The sequence below is a fragment of the Phyllostomus discolor genome, chromosome 9, assembly GCF_004126475.2.
Source record: "Phyllostomus discolor isolate MPI-MPIP mPhyDis1 chromosome 9, mPhyDis1.pri.v3, whole genome shotgun sequence".
NCBI lineage: Eukaryota > Metazoa > Chordata > Mammalia > Chiroptera > Phyllostomidae > Phyllostomus > Phyllostomus discolor.
The window spans coordinates 86,944,864-86,966,109 of record NC_040911.2 but is presented as its reverse complement, the minus strand read 5'-3'; the positions used below and the strand labels follow the sequence as shown (position 1 = coordinate 86,966,109).

The 21,246-nt window shown below is 41.6% G+C and overlaps 1 protein-coding gene across 2 annotated transcripts in view; it reads left to right on the top strand.

Annotated features, from left to right (window-relative positions):
* The window catches only part of LOC114506646 (ER degradation-enhancing alpha-mannosidase-like protein 2), a 30,316-nt gene extending 26,090 nt beyond the window's left edge, over positions 1–4,226 (top strand). For both annotated transcript variants that reach the window (XM_028524435.2, XM_036009749.1), the window contains exons 10-11: positions 1,497–1,618; positions 3,664–4,226. In XM_028524435.2, the coding sequence (XP_028380236.1) occupies positions 1,497–1,618; positions 3,664–4,161 (620 nt within the window). In that variant the 3' untranslated portion in view covers positions 4,162–4,226. The remainder of the gene's footprint in view (positions 1–1,496; positions 1,619–3,663) is intronic.
* The last annotated feature ends 17,020 nt before the right edge of the window (positions 4,227–21,246 follow it).

Below are 21,246 nucleotides of genomic sequence, written 5' to 3'. Positions count from 1 at the left end.
GAAATAAGGTCCTACTCTATAATTAGATTAGCCAGTGCCTTATGCTCTGGTACGTGTATCTGATCAGCAATGTCCAACACACAGAGCCTAGCAAGGCCTCTGAGGACTGTTACCCACCCCCCCGCCCCAGACCCCAAGTCCAAATCTAAATCTTGGGCTGTCACCATCTTCTAGAGGGGTGGCTGGATGTACAGGAATTTACAGCAGCTGTTAGGAAACATAGGCCCGTGGGTGAGGAAGAGAAGACAGATGACTGGTCCCGGGCGCACTGGTCCAGCCGGCTGCTCGCAGCTGAAGGGGAGGCTTCTCAGAACAGCACTATCTCTTCTTTCCTGCCAGGGAACTGTCCCAGTCTGTGTCTTAGAATATCAGCGATTAGATTAGCGATTGTCTAGAGGCCCTTGGGGTTAGGGAGGGTGGTGGGGAGAAGGAGGAGAAAACTGGAGAGAAGGCCGAGATCTTTTCTCCAAAAACAAGAAATAGAATTTGCAGTAATAAATCAAAAGAGGGGAAAGTACTGATCGAGGGAAACCAGGAAGGGCAGTAACCCGGAGGAGGGGCCGGTATGGGGAGGGGAGAGTCCTTCCCTCTCGGAGAAGAGGCAGGCGGAGAAGTAGAACAGTCTATTGAGCGGTAGCTTCCACCCACTGGGGCCACCCTCGAAGTCCAATCTTTCATTTCCATGATAGCTCTTCAGATATTTGAAAGCTGTAAGTACCTCTTCCTGGGTTTTCTTTTCTCCAGAATAAATATTCTCATCTAGACCAACTCCTGTTGGCTAACACTCATCTTCAGATGGAGCCCATGTCTAAACATCAAATTCCAGTTGTGGGTGGACTAGACTAGGGCAAGGCTGTTGCCTTGCTCTGGGCATGGCGAACGCGTGGCCGCATCTTTGCTAGATTGAAGGCTGGCCTTCGTGTTTTGTTTCATCCCATCTCAGAAAGGGCCTTATAATGACAAGCTCATCCTCTTCAAGTTTTAGGTAGATTGGGTTGAGCGTGACCAAAAAAAAAAAAAAAAAAGTAGTAGCTTGGTTAAGATAGAAATGTTTCTCATGTCTGGCCTTATATAGCTTTCTATGGTGTCAGGCACCTATGGTGCCACACCTGGCTGCTGAAAGTGGCTGTTAGTCTTGGCCGCCATGTACTCGGCGAAAGTCAGGGATTCTGTTACTAAGGAAGAAGGCGGAAACAGATATTGGGAGAGAGGCAGCGGCCTCTGCCACATCCCCTGTCCTAGAGACTGGCTGCGTGTTTCTCCTTGGAATGGGAGTCCATGGCCAGTTGTAATGCTGGTCTCCATCCACCAAGCTTCAGGCTTTGGGTCTGCTGGCTCTGGAAACTCAGTGTTGAGTGAGTTGTCCCACCTTCCTTCCTCCTAGTGGGGGCTCCGTAGACAAGGTATGGAGGGGAGGAGTCTCTCACTGCCCTAAGTGGGCTCGAACCTTCCCTGATCAGCCACTGGGTGAGAAGGGTTTGCTTTGGATTTTGCAGAACTCATTGAGAGCGCCATGTACCTCTACCGTGCTACGGGGGATCCCACCCTCTTGGAGCTTGGCAGAGATGCTGTGGAGTCCATTGAGAAAATCAGCAGAGTGGAGTGTGGATTTGCAACAGTAAGTGTTTCATGGCTCCAAGAATTGGGAAATGTCCCTCCTGCTGCTAAAGAGCCTCTTTAAGGGTAGAATGTTGGGAGTTCTGGAATATTAGCACTGGAAAAGGACCTTAGAAATGTACATAATACCTTTATTTTGTAGATGGGGAGACTGAGGGGCAGAAGCTAAGAGCCTTGCTAAAGGTTACATAGTAGAAGCGTAGCTCGTATTAGTTCCCAGGGTCTTGGCTCCATGCCCTTGGCATTCTCCCTGCTTCGGAGATCCTTTAGCTGTTGGCGACTTTGCAAGGGTGAGTTTTGTGAAAAGGCCTATAAAACGGGTTCTAGAAGGGAAATTCAGAGGCCCATAACCTTGTGTTCAAACCTGGGGATCCGTAATGACACAGCCTACCAGTCTCACAGATGTTTATTGAACATCTTTCACAGACCAGGCACTGTGCTAGACTGAGGGATATTGTGATGAGGAAAGACCAAACATTTTAGTAGGGAAAACCATGACCGAGCATGTGGGAGACAGAAGGCCAGGGTGGCTGGAGTGGAGTGAGCAAGGAGGAAAGCGGGAAGAGGTCAAGTCCCAGAGGTACACAGGGCCTGGGTCACGTAGGGCTTTGTATATGCCATGGAGAAGAGTCTGGCCTTTATTCTGCTTGGAATGGGAAGCCTGGGTAGGACTTACGACACGGCAGTGACATCGTCTGATTTTATATTAGAAAGATCACTGTGGCTGCTCTGTGGAGACTGGATTGAAAGGGTCTAGAGTGAGACCCGTGTCACAGCCTTAGAGGACCCAAGCAGGCAAGATGTAAATAGCCACTCCATTTAAAAACCAGATGTGTGAGGAAATAGTCTGGAAGAAAATTCACCGAACAGCCAACAGTGGCTGTTATTTTAGGGTAAAGGATTAAAAACAAACAAGAAACCTCTTTATTTTCAAAATTTTATATAATTATATTCTCTAAGTAGAACATAAATGCATATATTTAAAGAAAAGATGTATATATGAAGGGGAAAAATAAAGCAGTGGTGTTTTGCTCTCCAATCTGCTGTATTGCGTAATAAGCCGAAGTGGGTAAGCCCACTGGGGACTTGTTGGGAATGCTCAGCTTGTTTCCATGAAAATGAAGCCCTTGGAGGCCGTCCAGGGTGAAGGCTGTGGACAGGCATCTGCCTCCTTGGCCTTTGTCAAACGGGGCCAGAGAATTAGCATTCTTGGTACATTAAGTTCGTATTGTAGTCACATTTTTTGTGTGTAAAATAGATGTCCACTGAGAATTAGTTTTGCTTAAAAAATGTATTGCTAATTCTGGGAAGCTACAGTAAGTGTTTGTAGCAAGTAAACTTATATTCATCTACCGCCATAAACTCAGTATGAATTTTCCTTCATAAGACTCCTAATGAGTTGTTTATAATAGCAAACTCTTGGTGGCCACCCTATTGCCCATCAAGAGGGGATTAGCCAGGTACACGATGCCATGCTTTTATAATACTATCAAAGGGAATGATTAGATGTGTGTTCATAGTCACAAAAAGGGGGGATATAGGGGTTAGGAATTGTCAGGTCAGGGATGGAGATCAGGGGAGGCCTTTCTGAAAATGGATCGTTTGAGCAGAGACCGGAGGAAGTGAGGGAGCAAACTATGAGGCCCAAAGAACCTGGGGTGGGAATGTGCTTGCTGACTCTCTCAGAACAGAAAGCCCTCGTGGCTGGGCCTGCAGGAGCAACGGACAGTGTAATAAGACGTGAGGTCAGGGAGGGTGGGGCCAGATCATCAAGGACCTGTGAGGCCCTGGACGGTGGTTTGTTGGTCTGTGTAAAAGGAGGAGTCACCTGGGGGTTTTCAGTGGAGGAGTGGCAGGTAAGACTTGTGGTATAAATATACTTCAGCGGAAGAATGAAAGTAGGAGGCCCTGTTGGAAGTTGTAATAATTTGCCCAGAGGCCCTCAGTTGCTAAGTGGTAGACCAGGAATTCCTAACAGGGTCCCCTGACCCTTTCTGCTGCACTGGGATGCTCTTCTGACTTGCTTTTCCTCTCCCCCATTGGCAGATCAAGGATCTGCGAGACCACAAACTTGACAACCGCATGGAGTCTTTCTTCCTGGCCGAGACTGTGAAATACCTCTACCTTCTGTTTGACCCAGACAACTTCATTCACAACAACGGCTCCACCTTTGATACAGTGATCACTCCTTACGGGGAGTGCATCCTGGGGGCTGGGGGCTACATCTTCAACACGGAAGCGCACCCCATCGACCCCGCCGCGCTGCACTGCTGCAGGAGGCTGAAGGAAGAGCAGTGGGAAGTGGAGGACTTGATGAGGGAGTTCTTCTCTCTCAAACGCAATAGGTCAAGAGTTAAGAAAACGATGAGCTCGGGGCCATGGGAACCCCCAGCAGGGCCAGGAACGTTCTCCTCCCCTGAAAACCACGATGGGGTGAGGGAGAAGAAGCCGGCCAAGCAGAAAACCCCACTTCTCAGCTGCCCTAGTCAGCCCTTCACCTCTAAGCTGGCATTACTGGGACAGGTTTTCCTGGATTCCTCATAACCACTGGATGATTTTTGTTCTGTTTTTGAAACCAGATTGTAACAATAAATCTGCTTTTGACTGTCTCGCTTTTCTATTTAATATATTGGGTTATTTCAGGAGATTTCATTCAAAGAAAGGGTTCATGGCTAAAAACAATTGTGAATCTAGTTTATTCTCTCATACAGTTGGAGAAACAACTAAACCCAAAGTCTGCTGGCTGCAAAGGCTCCAGGGGTTGATCATTGAGTCTTCCATCCTTTCAAGGTTCCCTTTTTCTGGTATCTTGGGGTGGAGGGTATTGTTATAAACGTGTTTCTTCATTGGTGCTCACCCAGCCCGTGCTTCTGTCCTTCATCCTCCCATTTACCGCTCCATCGTTCTATGCCACAGAGATTTACTGAGCACCTTCGTGGGCCAGCCCCAGCGCTACAGTTCAGTGGTGAGCAAGGCAAAGAGTTTTCATTCTTGTGGAAACCCAGCCCTAGTGGAGAGAAATAAACTAGTAAATATCTAAGATACCGTTTGGCAAGTGCGATGAAGAAAAGGAGGATGCCATGCTAGAAAATCATGGAGAGGTAATCTACCTTAGGTAGGGTAGTTAGGGAGGCCTCTGTGGAAATGAGTGATTAAATCTTCCATTATAGAAAATTTACAGTAAACAAAAGTGGAGACACCAGGATAATAGCCCTCATGAACTCATCACCCAGCTTCAGCAGACCCAGCTTCAAAGACAGTCAGCCCACGGCCAGCCTCATTTATAGCCACCCTAAGTCAGTTAGAGGGAAATCTCACGTGTTTCAAATAAAAATGATTTAAAATAGTTTCACTGCCCTAAAAATCCTCTGTGCTTTACCCATTTATCCCTTCCTTCTCCCAATCCCTGGCAATCACTGATCTTTTCCCTCCACAATGTTGCCTTTTCTGGAGTGTCATACAGTAGGTAGCCTGTCAGATTAGCTTTGCACTTAGTAATCTGCATGTGAGGTCCCTCTGTGTCCTCATGGATGGATAACTCATTTCTTGTTTGTACATTGGATGTACCAGTTTATTGAACCGTTTACCTACTGAAGGATATCTTGGTTGCCTCCCAAGTTTTGGCAATTTGAATAAAGCTGCTAAAATATATCTGTGTGCAGGTTTTCAACCCCTGTGGGTAAATGGCAGGCAGTGTGATTGCTGGGTGGTGTGGTGAGAGCATGTTAGGTTTCGGAAGAAACTGCCGCACTGTCACCCCAGGCGGCAGCGCCAGCTCAGCTCGAGTTCCCAGCAGCGAGGGAGAGCTCCTGCGGCTCCACAGTCGTGCCAGCATTTGGTGTCGAAACTGATTTGGATTCGGGCCATTTTAATAGGCTATAGCAATCATCTTGTTTTAATTTGCATTTCCCTAATGACATACAATGTGGAAACTTTTCATATGCTCATTCACCTGTGTATCTTTGGTGAGGTGTCTGTTAACTAAGGTCTTTGGCCCATTTTTTTTAATAGACTTTGTTTTCTGTTGAGTTTTAAGTGATTTTTTGGTATATTTTGGATAAAAGCCCTTTATCATACATGTCTTGCAAATATTTTCTTGCAGTCTGTGGCTCGTGTTTTCTTTGACTTGAATTCTCTCTTTCATAGCAATTTGTTTGTTGAAAAAAACTGGGCTGTATTTTAGAGTTTCCCATATGATGTGTTTTGATCATTTCATTCTCCTGCTGTTGTTTAATATGAATCCATGTATATATATTTCCATTGAGATTAAGCTCTACAGGCTTTATCGGATTCATATTTTTTAAGTTTTATTTGGCAAGAATGGTTCATGAGTAGTGTTGTATAACTCAATTAGGAGGCACATATGTCTGGTTGTCTCCACTGTAACAGCCCTGTGTTGCTCATTACCTAGGTCCATTATTTCAGAAGGGGTTACAAAATAGTGACAGGCTAGTTTGGCTAGAATATTTCTCTAAACAAAGATGTCCCCTCATTAACTGTGTGGGTACCTGGAGGTATAGTTTATTGGAGTTTTCAAAATAATGGGTAGATTCCCTGGCATCCTCTAAAGGTGACAAGGACAAGGAAGTTTTTGTTTTTATTTTTAAATACTGTGAACTCTTGGATTTAAACACATTTGATGGTTTTCAGTCCATTGCAATTATTATCATCAAAACTCAAATTGTCACACTTCTGGCCAGTGAAAGCCTCTCTTCGAGCCTCTCCTGAGTCCTGTTAATGCCTGAGTCCTGTTCCAGGCGCCTTTCACAGCTTCCTTGCCTTCTGGTGTGACAAGATGTTCCAGGCCTGTCTTACACGTTTCCCGATTTCTTGCCCTGTCCTTGAACTGGCCATTTCTCTAGTAGCTGAGATGACTTTTAACTTGGAGCTTCTCTGGTTTTATCTGCCAACTTAAGATTCTGGGTTTTTTTTGCCCAGAATCTTTGTTAATGCAGCTGCTGCTCATTTTCTGCAGGTCCAGGGCAAGCCCCTGCAGTCACCTGGGGAGGCACGATCCTTACTGCCCTCTTAGTACTTTACCTGCAGAGGAACCACGCCTCCACGCACTTCCTCACAGCAGAGATGAGAACTGCTGTAACTTTTAACAGGACTTACAGCTAAGGAAATGACAACACCTAGAAAACTAACATCTACTATTTGCTATGGCTACTCTTTTAAAAAAATTTTTATTGATTGATTTTTAGAGAGAAAGGAAGGGTAAGAGAGAGGGAGAGAACATTGATTTGCTGTTCTGCTTATCTACGCATTCGTTGGTTGATTCTTGTATGTGCCCTGACCAAGGATTGACCCCACAACCTTGGTGTGTCGAGATGACGCTTTGACCAACTGAGATACTTGGTCGGGGCTATGGCTGCTTTTAGAGCCATGATCCTCCCCCCACCCTCCCACATTGATTATGCAGGGCTCCTTTGTAGCTGAGGCCAGCTCACCCTCACATTCATGGACACCCTGATCAACAATCAGCACCTTAGAGGGCAGGCCACAGGGAGGTAGGAAAGTCCTTTTTTCTAAAGCTCATCCTCTACCCCAACCTAGAAAGTTGTATTTTTAAGTAATTTACTAGCATAAAGCCATTTTATCTCTTTTTTAAAAAAAGATTTCATTTATTTATTTTTAGACAGGGGAAGGGAGAGAGAAAGAGAGGGAGAGAAACATAAATGCATGGTTGCCTCTCACGCCACCCCCATTGGGGACCTGGCCTGCAACCCAGGCATGTATCCTGACTGAGAATCGAACTGGTAACCCTTTAGTTCACAGGCCGGCACTCAATACACTGAGCCACACAAGCCAGGGCTATCTCTTTTTTATTTCTAATGTTAGTTATCCATGCCTTCTCTTTTTCCTGATGAGTCTTACCAGAGATTCTTAATTTTATTATTCTTTTTAAAGAACAAACTTTGATGTGGTTGTTGCTATCAGTTATGTTTTTCTCCGTTCCTAATTTCTGCTTTTATTTTATTATTTCTTTACTTGTACTTTGTTTGAATGATTCAGATGGAGTTTGCTTGTTACTGTGTTATAACCTAGTTTGTAGGTACCTTCCATTTGCCCCTGTGGATGTATTGTCTACCCTCCTCACCTCAAATGGGTGAATTGTTGTCAACTGCTGTACTCATGTGTGAACCACAACATCAATGGGCTCATTTGCTCTCTTGACTACCAATTGGGTCCAGCCAATGGGACATCGGCAGGAGATGGGGAGAGGAAGTACGGTGAGGTCATAATTACTTTCCTGGCTCCCTTCCAGCGGGTTGTTTCAGGCTGGTTAGTCTCTCAGCTGAAGGTCACTGTTTCTCTTAAGGTGGTTTTTCTCTGCCCAACCCTTTCTTTTCAGGTAATGGTAGCCTTTCCAGGGATGGTAATGGCCCTGCTATTATTACTGGCCCCAGGTCACTGAGTTATCTCTTGTCGTTTTCCTGCACTCTGCCCACACTCTTGTAAATAGTCTTTTTATTAAAACCTCCTCTAATGTTCCTCACCTAAGTGAGCCATCTGTGTCCTGTCGGGCACCTGACTGTACACCTACAGACCATTGTGACAGGTACACATTCTTAATTTGAAGTCTAAAATTAATCATTACCTTTATACGTCTCCCAAATAAGAGAAAACATTAGATCAGCAAGGTTGCAGGCTACAAGATCCACAGACAAAAATCAGTTTATTTCTATGCATTTGCAATGAACAATCCAGAAACAAAATTAAGAAAACAATTCCATTTACAATAGCATAAAAGAAGAATAACTTACTCAGAGGTAAATTTAACAAAAGAAGCTTAAGAATTAGAGTTGTACACTGAGAACCATAAAACATTGTTTAGATTAGAAGACATAATACTGTTGAGATGACATTACTGCCGAAATTGATCTGCAGATGCAATGGAATCTCTACCAAAATCCCAGCTTCCTTTTTTTAGAGAAACTGACAAACTAATTTTAAAGTTCATATGGAAATTCAAGGGGCCCAGAAACCAAAACAATCTTGAAAAAGTATAGTTAGAGGATTCAATGTGTTCTGATTTCAAAACTGACTGGGGAGCTACAAAAATCAAGACATTGCTACTGGCTTAAGACAACATAAAAAATAATGACATTGAATGGAGAATCCAGAAATAAACCCTTCCTTTATGGTCAGTTGATTTTTGGAAAAGCCTCCAAGGCAACCTAACAGGGGACGTTTTAAACAGAAGTTGCTTGGACAACTGGATAATGATCTACCTGCAAAAGAAAGATTTGGAGCCTGATTTCACACCATATTAAAAATTTAAATCAAAATTTTAATCAAAATAAAAATTAAAGATCTACATAGGAACTAAATTCATAAAATCCTAAAAGAAAACACAGGCATAAATCTTGGTAACTCTGTATTAGGCAATCGATGTCCTCTGAGATACCTGAAGCACAGGCAAATGAAGGGAACAGAAAAAACTGGACTTCCTCAAAAGTAACAACTTCTGTGCTTCCATGAAGTGAAAGGACAACCTACAGAATGGGAGAAAATATTTGCAAATCAAATATATGATGCAGATCTAGTATCCAGAATATATAAAGAACCCTTACAACTCAACAATAGAAAGACAACCCAGTCGAAACATGGGCAAAGGAGATAAATAGACCTTTCTCCAAAGAAGCACACAGATGGCCAATAAGCAAGTGAAGAAAATGTTCAACATCATTAGTCATTAGGGAAGTGCAAATGAGAACCACAATGAGATACCACTTCACATTCACTAGGATGTCCTCTTAGTCTGCCTGGGCTACTACAACAAACTACCATAAACCGAGTGGGTTATAACCAACCGAGAATCTTATTTCTCATAATTCTGGAGGATGATCAAGGTGCCAACAGGTTCCGTGTCTGGTGAGAGCCTGCTTCCTAGACTTTTCACTGTAACCTCACATGTCAGAAGGGATGAGTGCCTCTTCTAAGGGCACTAACCCCGTGGATGAGGGTGGGCTCTCCGGGCCTGAGCACCTGGGTAAGGCCCCACCTCCTACCACTATCACCTTAGTGATTAGGATTTCAATATATGAATTTGGGGAGAACATAAGCATTCAGTCCATTGCAGAAAGATGGATAAACAATTGTTATTGAGGATGTAGAGAATTTGGAACCCTCACACATTGATGGTGGGAATGTAAAATGGGGCAACCAGTTTGTGAAAGCTTGTCAGTTCCTCAAAAAGTTAAACAGAATAACCATATACCTGCCAATTCCATTCCTACACACATGCACACACACACACACACACACACAAAATAAAAACATGCACATGAAAACTTGTACAGAGATGTTCATAGCAGCATTATTCATAATAGCCAGGGGTGGAAAATTCCCAAATGTCCATCAACTGACAAATGGGTAACAAAATGTGGTATATCCATGCCATGGAATTTTATACAGCCACAAGAAGCAATGAAATGCTGATAAATGCTACAACACGCAAACACCTTGAAAATATATCTGAAGTGGAAGAAATCAGACACAGAAGACCACATATTGTGTTATTCCTTTTCTGTGACTCATCAGCATAGACCAATCCATAGAGACAGAAAGTAATTTGGTAGTTGCCAGGGACCAGGGGCAGGGGAATGGGGAGTTACTCCTAATGGGTTTGGGGTTTTGGGGTTATTTTTGGTGTGCGATGAAAGTGTTCTAGACTTGGATAGTGATGATGGTTACACAACTTTGTGAATATCAAAGGCACTGAATTGTACGCATCAAGGGGGTGAATTTTATGGCATGTGAATTATATCTTAATAAAAAATACAGGTCAAAAAAAAAGAGAGAGAAAAGAAAAAGAACACACATGCCAGCTCATGAAGCAGCAGCACTTTGCAGGCACGGTGTAGTCTAATTACACTTGGAAAACAAACTTACCAGAGGGAACATTCTGTGTGCAGAGGTAAGCTATTCTGTTTATATATTTTTAAAATTAATTAATTAATTAATTTTTTTTTTAGAGAGAGGGGAAGGGAAGGAGAAAGAGAGGAAGAGAAACATCATGTGTGGTTGCCTCTCATGTGGTCCCCACTAGGGACCTGGCCTGCAACCCAGGCTTGTGCCCTGATTGGAAATTGAACCGGTGACCCTTTCATTCACAGCACACGCTCAATCCACTGAGCTACACCAGCCAGGGCTGTTTATATATTCTTTAAAACCAACCTTCTGGTTATATTAACAGTTTAGTATTTTGGAGCAGTGTTTCTGAGACTTGGCTTATGACCCTATAGTGGATCAAGAAATTTCTCGTGTCACAACTAACTTTTTAAGTAATAAAATAGAATGGATTAGAAAGTATTACAAGTATATTGCACCATGTTGTAGAAGAGAAACAGAGAGGGGATGGGAAAAATATACACATTGGCCAAAAGCAGATTGTTTTATTTAGCCTCCTGGCATCTAATTTAACTTTTTGGTATATGATTGTCAACTTGCCCATCATTCTATAATGGGAGAATTGAGTATTCTTTAATTTTGTTCAGTTGCATGTTGTTTGATTTTGTATCAACACAATATGAAGTTTGTTGTGAACTAAACTGTGGGAGAATTTTATTCATCACTGGCAATGTTGTCGTGATTTTCAACGGAGTTGGTCAGGAATTTGCAGTGTGATTTTTCAAAAAGGGCATAATCAGGAAATTTTTGCATGCATGAGAAATGTAGCACTTGAACTGAGTTAGTTCAAAGTGCCCTTAAATGGATTGTTTTAATGCTACAAAAAATGAGAGTGAGAAGGTGAAAAATGTGGGAAGAGTGAATAGCGATGTTGGGGAAAGTATCAACATTAATCAGCAATGACTTCACTTGCACTTCATTATAAGGAAAGGAAGCATAAGGCAGCTTTTTAAAAATGTGGCTTTATCAGCTATGCAAAACCAACAGAATGACATATACTAATGTATTATTTGTAATGATATTTTTGCAAATGAAAGCTTAAGGCCATCAGAATTATGACATGCTGAGTTAGTCCCTTGAATATTTTCCAGATAAAATATATATATATGTATGAATGTGATGGGCAAATTATCTGAGATGTGAGCTAGCGGTCAGTGAGAATGCCTCATTATTGCTGTGTCAGGTTTCATTCTGTGTACCAGAAAAGAAAATTGCTCACATGGATCTTGAGAAAAAATTATTCTTCTGGTGTGATTTTGGTATGTACAGTTTTTAATGGTGAATCAATTCCTTTAAGTATGTCTTAAGAATAATATAAATTCTCTTGGAATCTGTTATAGAACTTCAGAAGCAAGGCTTATTATGCTGTTACAATCTGGTGTAGGGTGTGTGATCCAACTTAAGAAGTTAAAAACTGCACAGTTTTTTTTATGTCTGATGTGGCCATTTTAAGAAGGGCCTTCTTATGTGTTTGGTTAACTCCCTCACATAAAACTGAATTTAAAATATTTGCAGAATTCCCCTGGCTGGTGGGGCTCAGTTGGTTGGGCATCATCCCACAAAGCGAAATGTTGCCAGTTCAATTCCTACTCAGGGCCCATGCCTGGGTCACAGGTTTGGTCCCCAGTCTGGGAGCAGGGGAAGCATGAGAGAGGCAACCAGTCAACATTTCTCTCTCATATTGCTGTTTCTCTCCCTCTCTTTCTCCCTCTCTTCCCCTCCCTCTAAAAATAAATAAGTGAAATCTTTTTTTACGAAAAAGTTCTCATCAATTTCATGTAATGATGTTGGCAATATCTAGTACCCCAGTTCGCAAACTTGAGCTTACATCAGAATCACCTAGAAGGCTTGTTAAAACACATGTTGCTGCTCCCAGCCCCAAAGTTTCTGATTCAGAAGGTCTGGGGTGGGGCCCAGGTGTGTGCATTTGTAACAAGCACTCTGATGATGCTGGTCCAAGGACCACCTTTGAAAACCACGAATCCAGTGGCGCATACAGTCTTTCAAAGTCTTGCTTGCCATGCGGTAATATCATTTAGAATGCTCGGATAGGCTTGGAGTGTTGGTATTAGTGTTGTCAGTCAGGAATGTTACCTCTCGTTCTGGACTTTGGAAGAAATTATGTATTGTTGGTATTACATCTTCCTTAAAAGTTAGGTAGATTTCACAGCCATATAGGACTGGAACTTCCTTTGTGGGAAGGTTTTTTTCTTTTTTTCAATTTCTTTTTTTTTTTTAGACTTTACAGTAAAAGAGTTTATTAGTGAACCAGTGAGACAGAGAGTAGGTTAGTCCACAGAGTGGCCAGATCCCGTTTTTTAAAGTTAGGAAGATTCCAATTTTCTATGACTTCTTGTGTCCATTTAGCTGTGTTTTTCCCCCTAGAAGTGTATCTATTTCCTCTAAATTTTCAAATGTATAGGCACAAAATTGCTCATTATATCTTCTTGTGGTCTTCTTAATGCTTAAGAATCCCTCAAAATAATGTTCCCTTTTTCAATTTTTGACATCAATTCCTGGTTGGAATCTATTCTCTTTTTTTCATAGAGTCTGTGCTAATCTGATTGATTGCTCTCTAGTAATAGAGGCCGACAAACAATTGGGGACTTCTTTTCTTTGCACCACAGCTTCAAAACAAACAGAAAAACGGTGGTTATGTAAGACGTTAACATTTGGGGCTGCTGAGTGAAGGGTAGAAGGGAACTGTCTGTACTTCCTTGCAACTCTTCTATAAAGCCAGAATTATTCCAAGTAAAAAGTCAAAAAGAAAAAAAAAACAGAAAATGGTTATTAATCATCCACTTATTTATCAAGCTCTACTCAGAAGGGCTTTGGGTTATTTGTAAGACTTGAATTCACCAGAGAATTTAAATTTATCACCTGCGAGGAGGCTCCAAAGAATTGTAGTAGACTCAGAGGCGGCAACTTTTACTTCAATTTTCCTTTCTTTAAAAAAAAAAAAAAAACCCACTTTGTGGATTGTTTCCAAAGAGGAATTCCAAAAAGGGATCAAGCCTTTGCAACTTCATACAATTTAAGGAAATGAGGCTTTGAATGTGTTTTGAATTAGATCTGTGTTAACAGGAAAATCCGATGCAATCTAGCTAGGAAGGAAAGAAACCTCTAGAATTAATTACAAAACAATACTACAGAGGTTTGCAAGCCAGGGTTAAGTTGTAAGAGTCTGACCAGAAGTGCTTCCAGGGGAGGAACTTTGTCTTCAAATGGGTTGGGGAATCTCACCCTCAGCAAGAGAGGGGCCCCTAAGGATTCCCCCCACCCCCGAAACAGAGAGAGCCTGGGGAGGAACTGTGGGAACTGGGGTTGAGTACCCAGGGATAGAGCTGGATGGGGGTGTCCAAGCTTTTGGTGTCTCTCTGGGCTTTGCTGGAAGGAGGAGTTGTCTTGGGCCACACATTAAATACATTGAGACACATACTCACAAAACATTTATAATGTTTTAAGGAAAGTTACTATTTTGTGTTGGGCCACATTCACAGCCATCCTGGGCTGTGTGTGGCCCATGGGCCGCAGGTTGGACATGCCTAGCGGAGCCTTAAAAAATGCCAGTTAAACTAGCCTTTGCATTTTACATACTTATGAACAGAAAACTTATGTGATAAAATAATGTAATAATAGCAGCTGATTTTTTAGTGCTGACTTTGTGCCAGGTCCTGTGTCAAGTGCTTTATTATCTATTATCTCATGTATAACTCAGAATAATCCATTGAGGTAGGTACTGCTTTCTTCTCCATTTACAGATAAGGAAGTTAAGCCTTCAGAAAATTAAGTAACTTGTTTAAGGTTATGATGTTTATGTGGATTGGAGCCAGGATTTTAACTGCTTGTTATCCGTCTTCCTCTACTAGATTCTGGGCCCTACAAGGCACAAACTATCCACAAAAGTATCCCCAAATCCTAGGGCATTGCCTGCACAAAGTAAGCGTCCAATGAATATTTGGTGAATGAATGAAATTTAGTAACCACATGCCTTTACTTATAATTGCACATACTGTGGTACCTCATTTCTCATCGCTCATTCTTTCCAGAACTCATGAGCAGTGCTGAAACTGAGTACCTAGCAAGTGACAAGTGATGAAGCATTTTCTCTTGCAGGGCAGTGTTGTGACTCACACAAGTTCTAGCAAGTGCAAGGAGTCCCAAGCAAGCGCCAAGTGGTGAAACATCTTTTGTCTCATCAAAATGTGACAAATACAGGGCTTGACAAGTTCTGAAGCTGACGAGAACCAAGGTATGACTGTATTCCATTTTCTGTGATAATTTGTTTGCTAGTGTCTGAACTCCCTGTTTGATGCCTCTTTGTTGATATGACACGACTCGACAGTGTCTGAAACACACATGGTATTTTTAAATTTCTCCTTCCCTTTGTGTTTCTAGCATAATCCTGATACGTAGTTGGTATTCAGTGAACAGACTTGAAGACAATTAGTTTGGAGTCCACTGTAGCAGTCTGAGAACCCTGTGGCAAATCTGTGTGTGTATGTGTGTGCATGTGTGCCCGTGCACACACCCTTTGTGGAGAGAGGGGTCAAACTTCGTCTCAAAAGTGCCCTCAGCCTCCCCAGATGTTAAGAACTACTGTTGTAGGTTAAGGGATGCCTGGCTAGGCAAGTGAGGGAAGAGCTTATTTCTGTGGTGACGGGAGCAGAGATCTAGAAGGACTCTGTTTTCTGAATTCAGATCACATCCCGTAGTTGGACAAGTTCTAGTCTCACAAGTGCTATTGAAAATTAGGGTTGTCCCAGAAGATATCGAAAGGACACAGGAACCAGCTTGAAAGGACAATGGCTGGTCAAACTAGTGACAATTTGAACATCAAAAAGAAAGAGAAGTGAAAATATACACCTCAAAAATTTGTATAAGAGTGTTCAAAGTAACATTATTCGTAACAGCTCCAGAGTAGAAATAACTCAAAAATACCCATCAAGAATGGATAACAAATTGTGCATATTCACACAATGAAATGCTTCCCAGCAGTAAAAAGTGGAACTGACACATGGACTGGTGTGGGTGAATCTCAAACATTATGCAGAGTGAAAGCTGGATAACATTTATATATATATATATCCCGTACCATATGTACCACATATATATATGGTTGGGAAAAGTCCAACCATTGTTAATATAGTGAGAATGGTTTCTGTGACATCAATGTAACGTGGCAGCCAAAGAGAGTGGACTGGCATGCACATACATGAAAAATGACTGTACTAGTCAGTGGGGGCGGTAGACACCATGAGTGAGCTGTGGGGCTGCTGCATTCAAAATGACTGAGCACGTAGAGCAATGAATCTGCATTAAATTTTGTGTTAAGTCTCAACATTCCTCCATAGAAACTACTCGGATGATTCAGAAGCTCACAGCTATGGGCAGCTGGTGATTGGCAGCTTCATCACGACAATGTGCCCATTCATGCATCATGTCTCATGAAGTTTTTTTGTGAAACATCAACTCACCCAGGTGACTCAGCCCCGCTACAGCCCAGATTTGGTGCTCTGTGCCTTCTGGCTTTTCCCAAAACTAAAATCACCTTTGAAAGGGAAGAAATTTCAGATTGTTGATGGGATTTAGAAAAATACAGTGGGGCAACTGATGGCTATTGGGAGAATTGTGTGAGGTCCCAAGGTGCCTACTTTGAAGGTGACTGAGGCGTTATTGACTATGGGCAATGTACAATAGAACGTATCTTGTATGTTCTTCAATAAATGTCTCTATTTTTCATAGTGCATGGCTGGATACTTCCTAGACAGACCAACACATATATGTATATACACATGTATGTCTGTATGCACACATATAGACATATCTGTGTATGCATATATACACAATATGCACATACACACGCAGAGTAAATAAACAATGTTAACAACTGGTGAGTCTAAGCAAAGTGTATAGAAGTGTTATAGTACTATTCTTTCGACTTCTCTGTGGCTTTGAAAATTTTTTCTATAAAAGCTGAGGGAAAATAAGATAATGCAAATGAAGTGTTTGGCTGGTGGTAAGTGCTCGGTGAAGCTGGGTCTTAAACAAGAGTTTAGAAGCTCCATGAGGGCAGGGACTGTTGTTTCATTTATTTAGTGCTGCATCTTTAACACCTGCCACAGTGCCTGCCACATAAGATGACACTCAACAGACATTTTTGAAACAAATCATTGAAAGGTTGTACATTAGAAATGTAGTGTGAAAACAGGTAAATGTACAAAATAACACCACAAGACAATACATGGTTACATGAGACAGTTGTTTCCATGGTCTGAATATAACTGTGCTAGTTGCTTCGATTAAAGTGAATTCTCTATGATAGAAAAAAATGATTAAAAAAAATTGCACCATGTAATCCACCTGTCAAACTGAGATGAGTTTAGTAGTTCATTTATAAGAAGTAATATACTCTAACATCAGCATATTTGGTTAAGTCATTTGGGATTATTGTGAAAAAAAAAAAAAAAAGTCAGTGTCGGAGCTTCATTTATTTTATTGCTGACCCAAATGAACATCAAGTGGCTTATGGGAGGGGTACTATGCCCTCTGGTGGTCAGAGACACTCATCTGATTTCTATGGAAAAGGTCAGTAGGACAGAGATGAAGTGGAAAAAGTGTCTTTACGTAGAGGTGTCTGGAAATCTTTTTCCTTACTTGCTAGTCACATAGTGACCTCAATGACTGGATTTGGCGTAATAATTTTTGACTCAGTGAATCACCAGCTTTGAGGAGTGCCTGGGCCAGGCTGGACTGAGGAAGTTACTAATGTAGGAATGGAAATGGGATATCTCGAGTTGGGTCAAAGCTGAGGTGGGAAGACTTGTCCCCAGCATGGGTGCCACAGGAAACGTGGAGGGCCGTATGAACTGTAAAACTGACGAGGATCCTTCTTCCTCGCTGTGACAAGAGCTGTGACGGGAATCCCAGGGCTGCAACTGCCCAGAGAAGGCTGGCTCCCGGCCAGACAGCACACCAGCGCTCAGCTTCGTATCCCTTTCCTTTTTCTTAATTTCTAACATTAAAAGATCTTTTTTCACCCGAGTTTAAAAATGATATAGGGCCCGTGTAAAAAATTATGAAAAATATAAATGAAGTTAGAATCGCCTGAAATCTATCTACATTGTGATAACCACAGTTGACATTTTGAGATGACTTTTCTTTCAGGTAAGCCTGTGCATATAACCACATAGGATAAGAATGTCTAGCTATACATTAATAGGATCACAATACACTTATTCCTGTATAACTTGCTTTACTTTTCTTTCTACCCAGGTATAGATATATATCATTTAAATTTAAAAAATTAAAGTATTGAAGCTACAGATGTTTATAATAAAATGCAAATATGTAATAGTATAAAAGTTAGGAAAATGGCCCTGGCCAGTGGCTTAGTTGGTTAGAGCATCATCCCCATATGCCAAGGTTGTGGGTTGTATCCCCAGTCAGGGCACGTATGACAGTCAACCAATAAGTGCATGAATGAGTGGAACAATGAATCAATGCCTGTCTCTTTGTCTCCATCTCTCTCTCTCTCTCTCTTCCCCTTTTCCCGTCTCTCTAAATCAATTTTAGAAAAGGTTAAGAAAATTAACATCCCCCCCGCTCCTCATTCCATTCTTCAGTAGTAATTGCTTTTAATTATTTTGTGCATAATCTCCCAGATTTTGTAATGTAAATACACATGCAATATAAGTAGATCATTTTTTAATATTAATTCTTTTTTAAAGATTTTATTTATTTATTTTTAGAGAGGGAAGGAGGGAGAAAGAGAGAGAAATATCAATGTGCGGTTGCTGGGGACCATGGCCTGCAACCTAGGCATGTGCCCTGACTGGGAATCGAACCTGTGATGCCTGGTTGGCAGCCCATGCTCAATCCACTGAGCTATGCCAGCCAGGGCTAAGTAGATCATTTTTATACAAATTGGATGACATAACACATCCTGGTGTCTTCCATGAGCTTTTTTCACTTAACTGTGTCATGAACATCTTCCCATACCAGGGTATGTGTGTTTGTGCATGGGTCCTATTCCTATGCAGTATCTGCACTGTATTCCATTGTAGAGATGGACCATGGTTCATTTAACCAGTCGCCTACTGATGGACATTTAGGTTGCTTTCAGTATATTGATATATTAATACTTCACTGCATATTTTAGTAATACATCTCGGTATACTTGTTTAGCTGTTGCTAAAACATAAATTCCTAGAAACACATAAAAGTATATGCATGTTTAATTTTATTTGAAATATTATTAATTTATTTACTAAACAATAACTGATTGCTCAAATATTCCATTATATTGAAATGCTAGAATTTATTTAAAATGATCCTATTTTATGGTTATAGAGTTCCTGTTTTGCTATCACAAATAATACAATAAGCATTTTTGCATGTAAGTCATCATCCTATCAAATAGTATTATTAGGATAGATTTCTAAAGGAGTAATCGTTGAGTCAAAAAGTTTGGGTTTCTTTAGGACTTAATTCATATTACTAAAACATTGCTTTCTAGAAAAGCATATCAATTTATGTTCTCACCATCAGTATTCTACTATCAGTAAAATTGAGGATGGGTATCTTTTTACACATTTACTGGCCATTTATTTTTCTTCTGTGAATTGCCTGTTTCTTTATATCTGTTTCTCTATTGAGTTGTTTGGCTTTTCCTTGTAGTTTTGTAGGAGTTCATGCATCTGTTTATTAATTCATCAAGTCAATTAACACATATTGATCACCTATTATGTGCCAAGTACTATCTTAGGTGCTGGCGATAAATGCAGCAATGAAACAAAACAGACCAAAATTATACTCTGGTCAGGGCAAGGGGTACAGAAAGGAAATAGCTATATGTCTGGTGGTGGAGGCAGCACTATAAAAACAAACAAACAAAGCAGGTAATACAATGGAGAGTGTAAAGCATGCTATTTTATATGGATGGTCAGGGAAGGTCTCTCCTTGAACGGAAACCTGGAGTACGTGCGGAAGCAAGCCAATTAGAGAACTTCCTGGGGATGAGAACTTCAAGCAGAGGGCACAATACATTCTTCAAAAGTTCTTCATATTGACTCTTTCCCAGAATAGTACTTGTTTTTTATGGTTGTTTACAGTGTCTTATATGGAGTGTTTTGTTGTTGAGGTCAAACTTGTCAATCTTTTACTATTCATGAGTTCTGAGTTTTATGACTGGAAGGAACTTTTCTACCTCCAAATCAAAAGTATTTTCATAGATTAATTTCTATCAATTTTATAATTTGATTTTAACAGCTTTAGTGATGTATAATTTACATAAAATTCACCCATTTTGAATGTACAATCCAATGATGTTTTGAGTTGTATAACATCACCACAATCCAGTTTTAGAACTACACTTTGATTTTGTTATATAGCCTTTAATATGTCTGAGGTTTATTGTAGCTTTTGGTGCGAAGTTAAAGATCGAACTTTTTTTCTTTCCCCATTGATTCGAAACATCTCCCTCACCACATACTAAACTTCAAGTATACCTGGATCTGTTCTGATCTCCCTGTTTGAGGGGTCACAAAGATATGGGGTTTTATTTGGCCCATGGAGTTTTCAAAATGGGGAATTTCACATAAAAACCCAGATTTTTGTGTTTTTTTCCGAAAAAACTAGAAGATCCTGCAACAACTTGATGGAGGCGATAGAGACCACTCATTTTAAGTGGGCATGAGGGTGGAGACTTTAATCCCGGTTTTTCTGTGACAGTCCCCATATATGCTTGCTGTCCTGGTGTAAATTAATACCGTCCTTTCATTCTTAAAATTTTCTGGCTTGGGCGATAATTTATGAGCCACAGTCTCCATCATTCCTTATTGCATCACACCCAGCATTCTACTTTCATTTATAAGACCCCTCCCAAGAAAGGAAAAGGGAAAGGAGCAACGTGGTCCTATCACAGAAATTTGCCAAAAGAATGACCTCGTGGGCTCGGAGTAGAGAGAACATACTATCTGGTGGGTTAAATGAGGACAAATTTCTTCTGACAGAATATGATATCGCGATCTACCAATCCCTTTCGCTTCCATTATTTCGTTTAACTTGACAACAATCTACCCAGTGTCACAAATTACCCCGTTATTGTGCTATTGCTAGAATATAAAGACTATTTGTGTATAGATTTGCTGTCTTCCCGTTTAACCTGCATTCTAAAGCAGGGACTTACTTTGTCTGTTCTGCTCACCACTATTTTCAGTGACCTGCTCCGTGCCGGGTGCAGAGCAGGCCCCTAAGAACTATTTATTGGCTGAATAGGCTCCCAGGAACCAGTTATTGACTTAACTAATGAGGAAATTAACGCGCAGGTTGTCGAGGTCCGTGGTGGGTCAAGGGCAAAGAGGCAGGCAAAGGTTAGACCGAGTGGCTTCATTCCTGGCCTGGAGCCTAGGATCTTTTCCAGGCCAGGTGGCTGTAAACTCCCCAAAGAGACAAGAAATGGAAGAGTGCGCACTCAGGCCTCGACCTTGACCTGGGGGACCTCGCCGAGACCTCGGATCCAAGATCCTGAAAAACAACTGGTGCAGAAAAGCCCTCACCGCACCTGCTCGGCTGGAGACCAAGACTACATTTCCCAGCAGCCCTCGCGGCGCACACGGTCCCTGCCACGCGGCTTGTGCCTCCGCCGAAGGTCCGCTGGGGGCGCTGTAGGGGCCCATCTGCTGCCCCGTAGAAATCTCCGCGGCCCTGGGG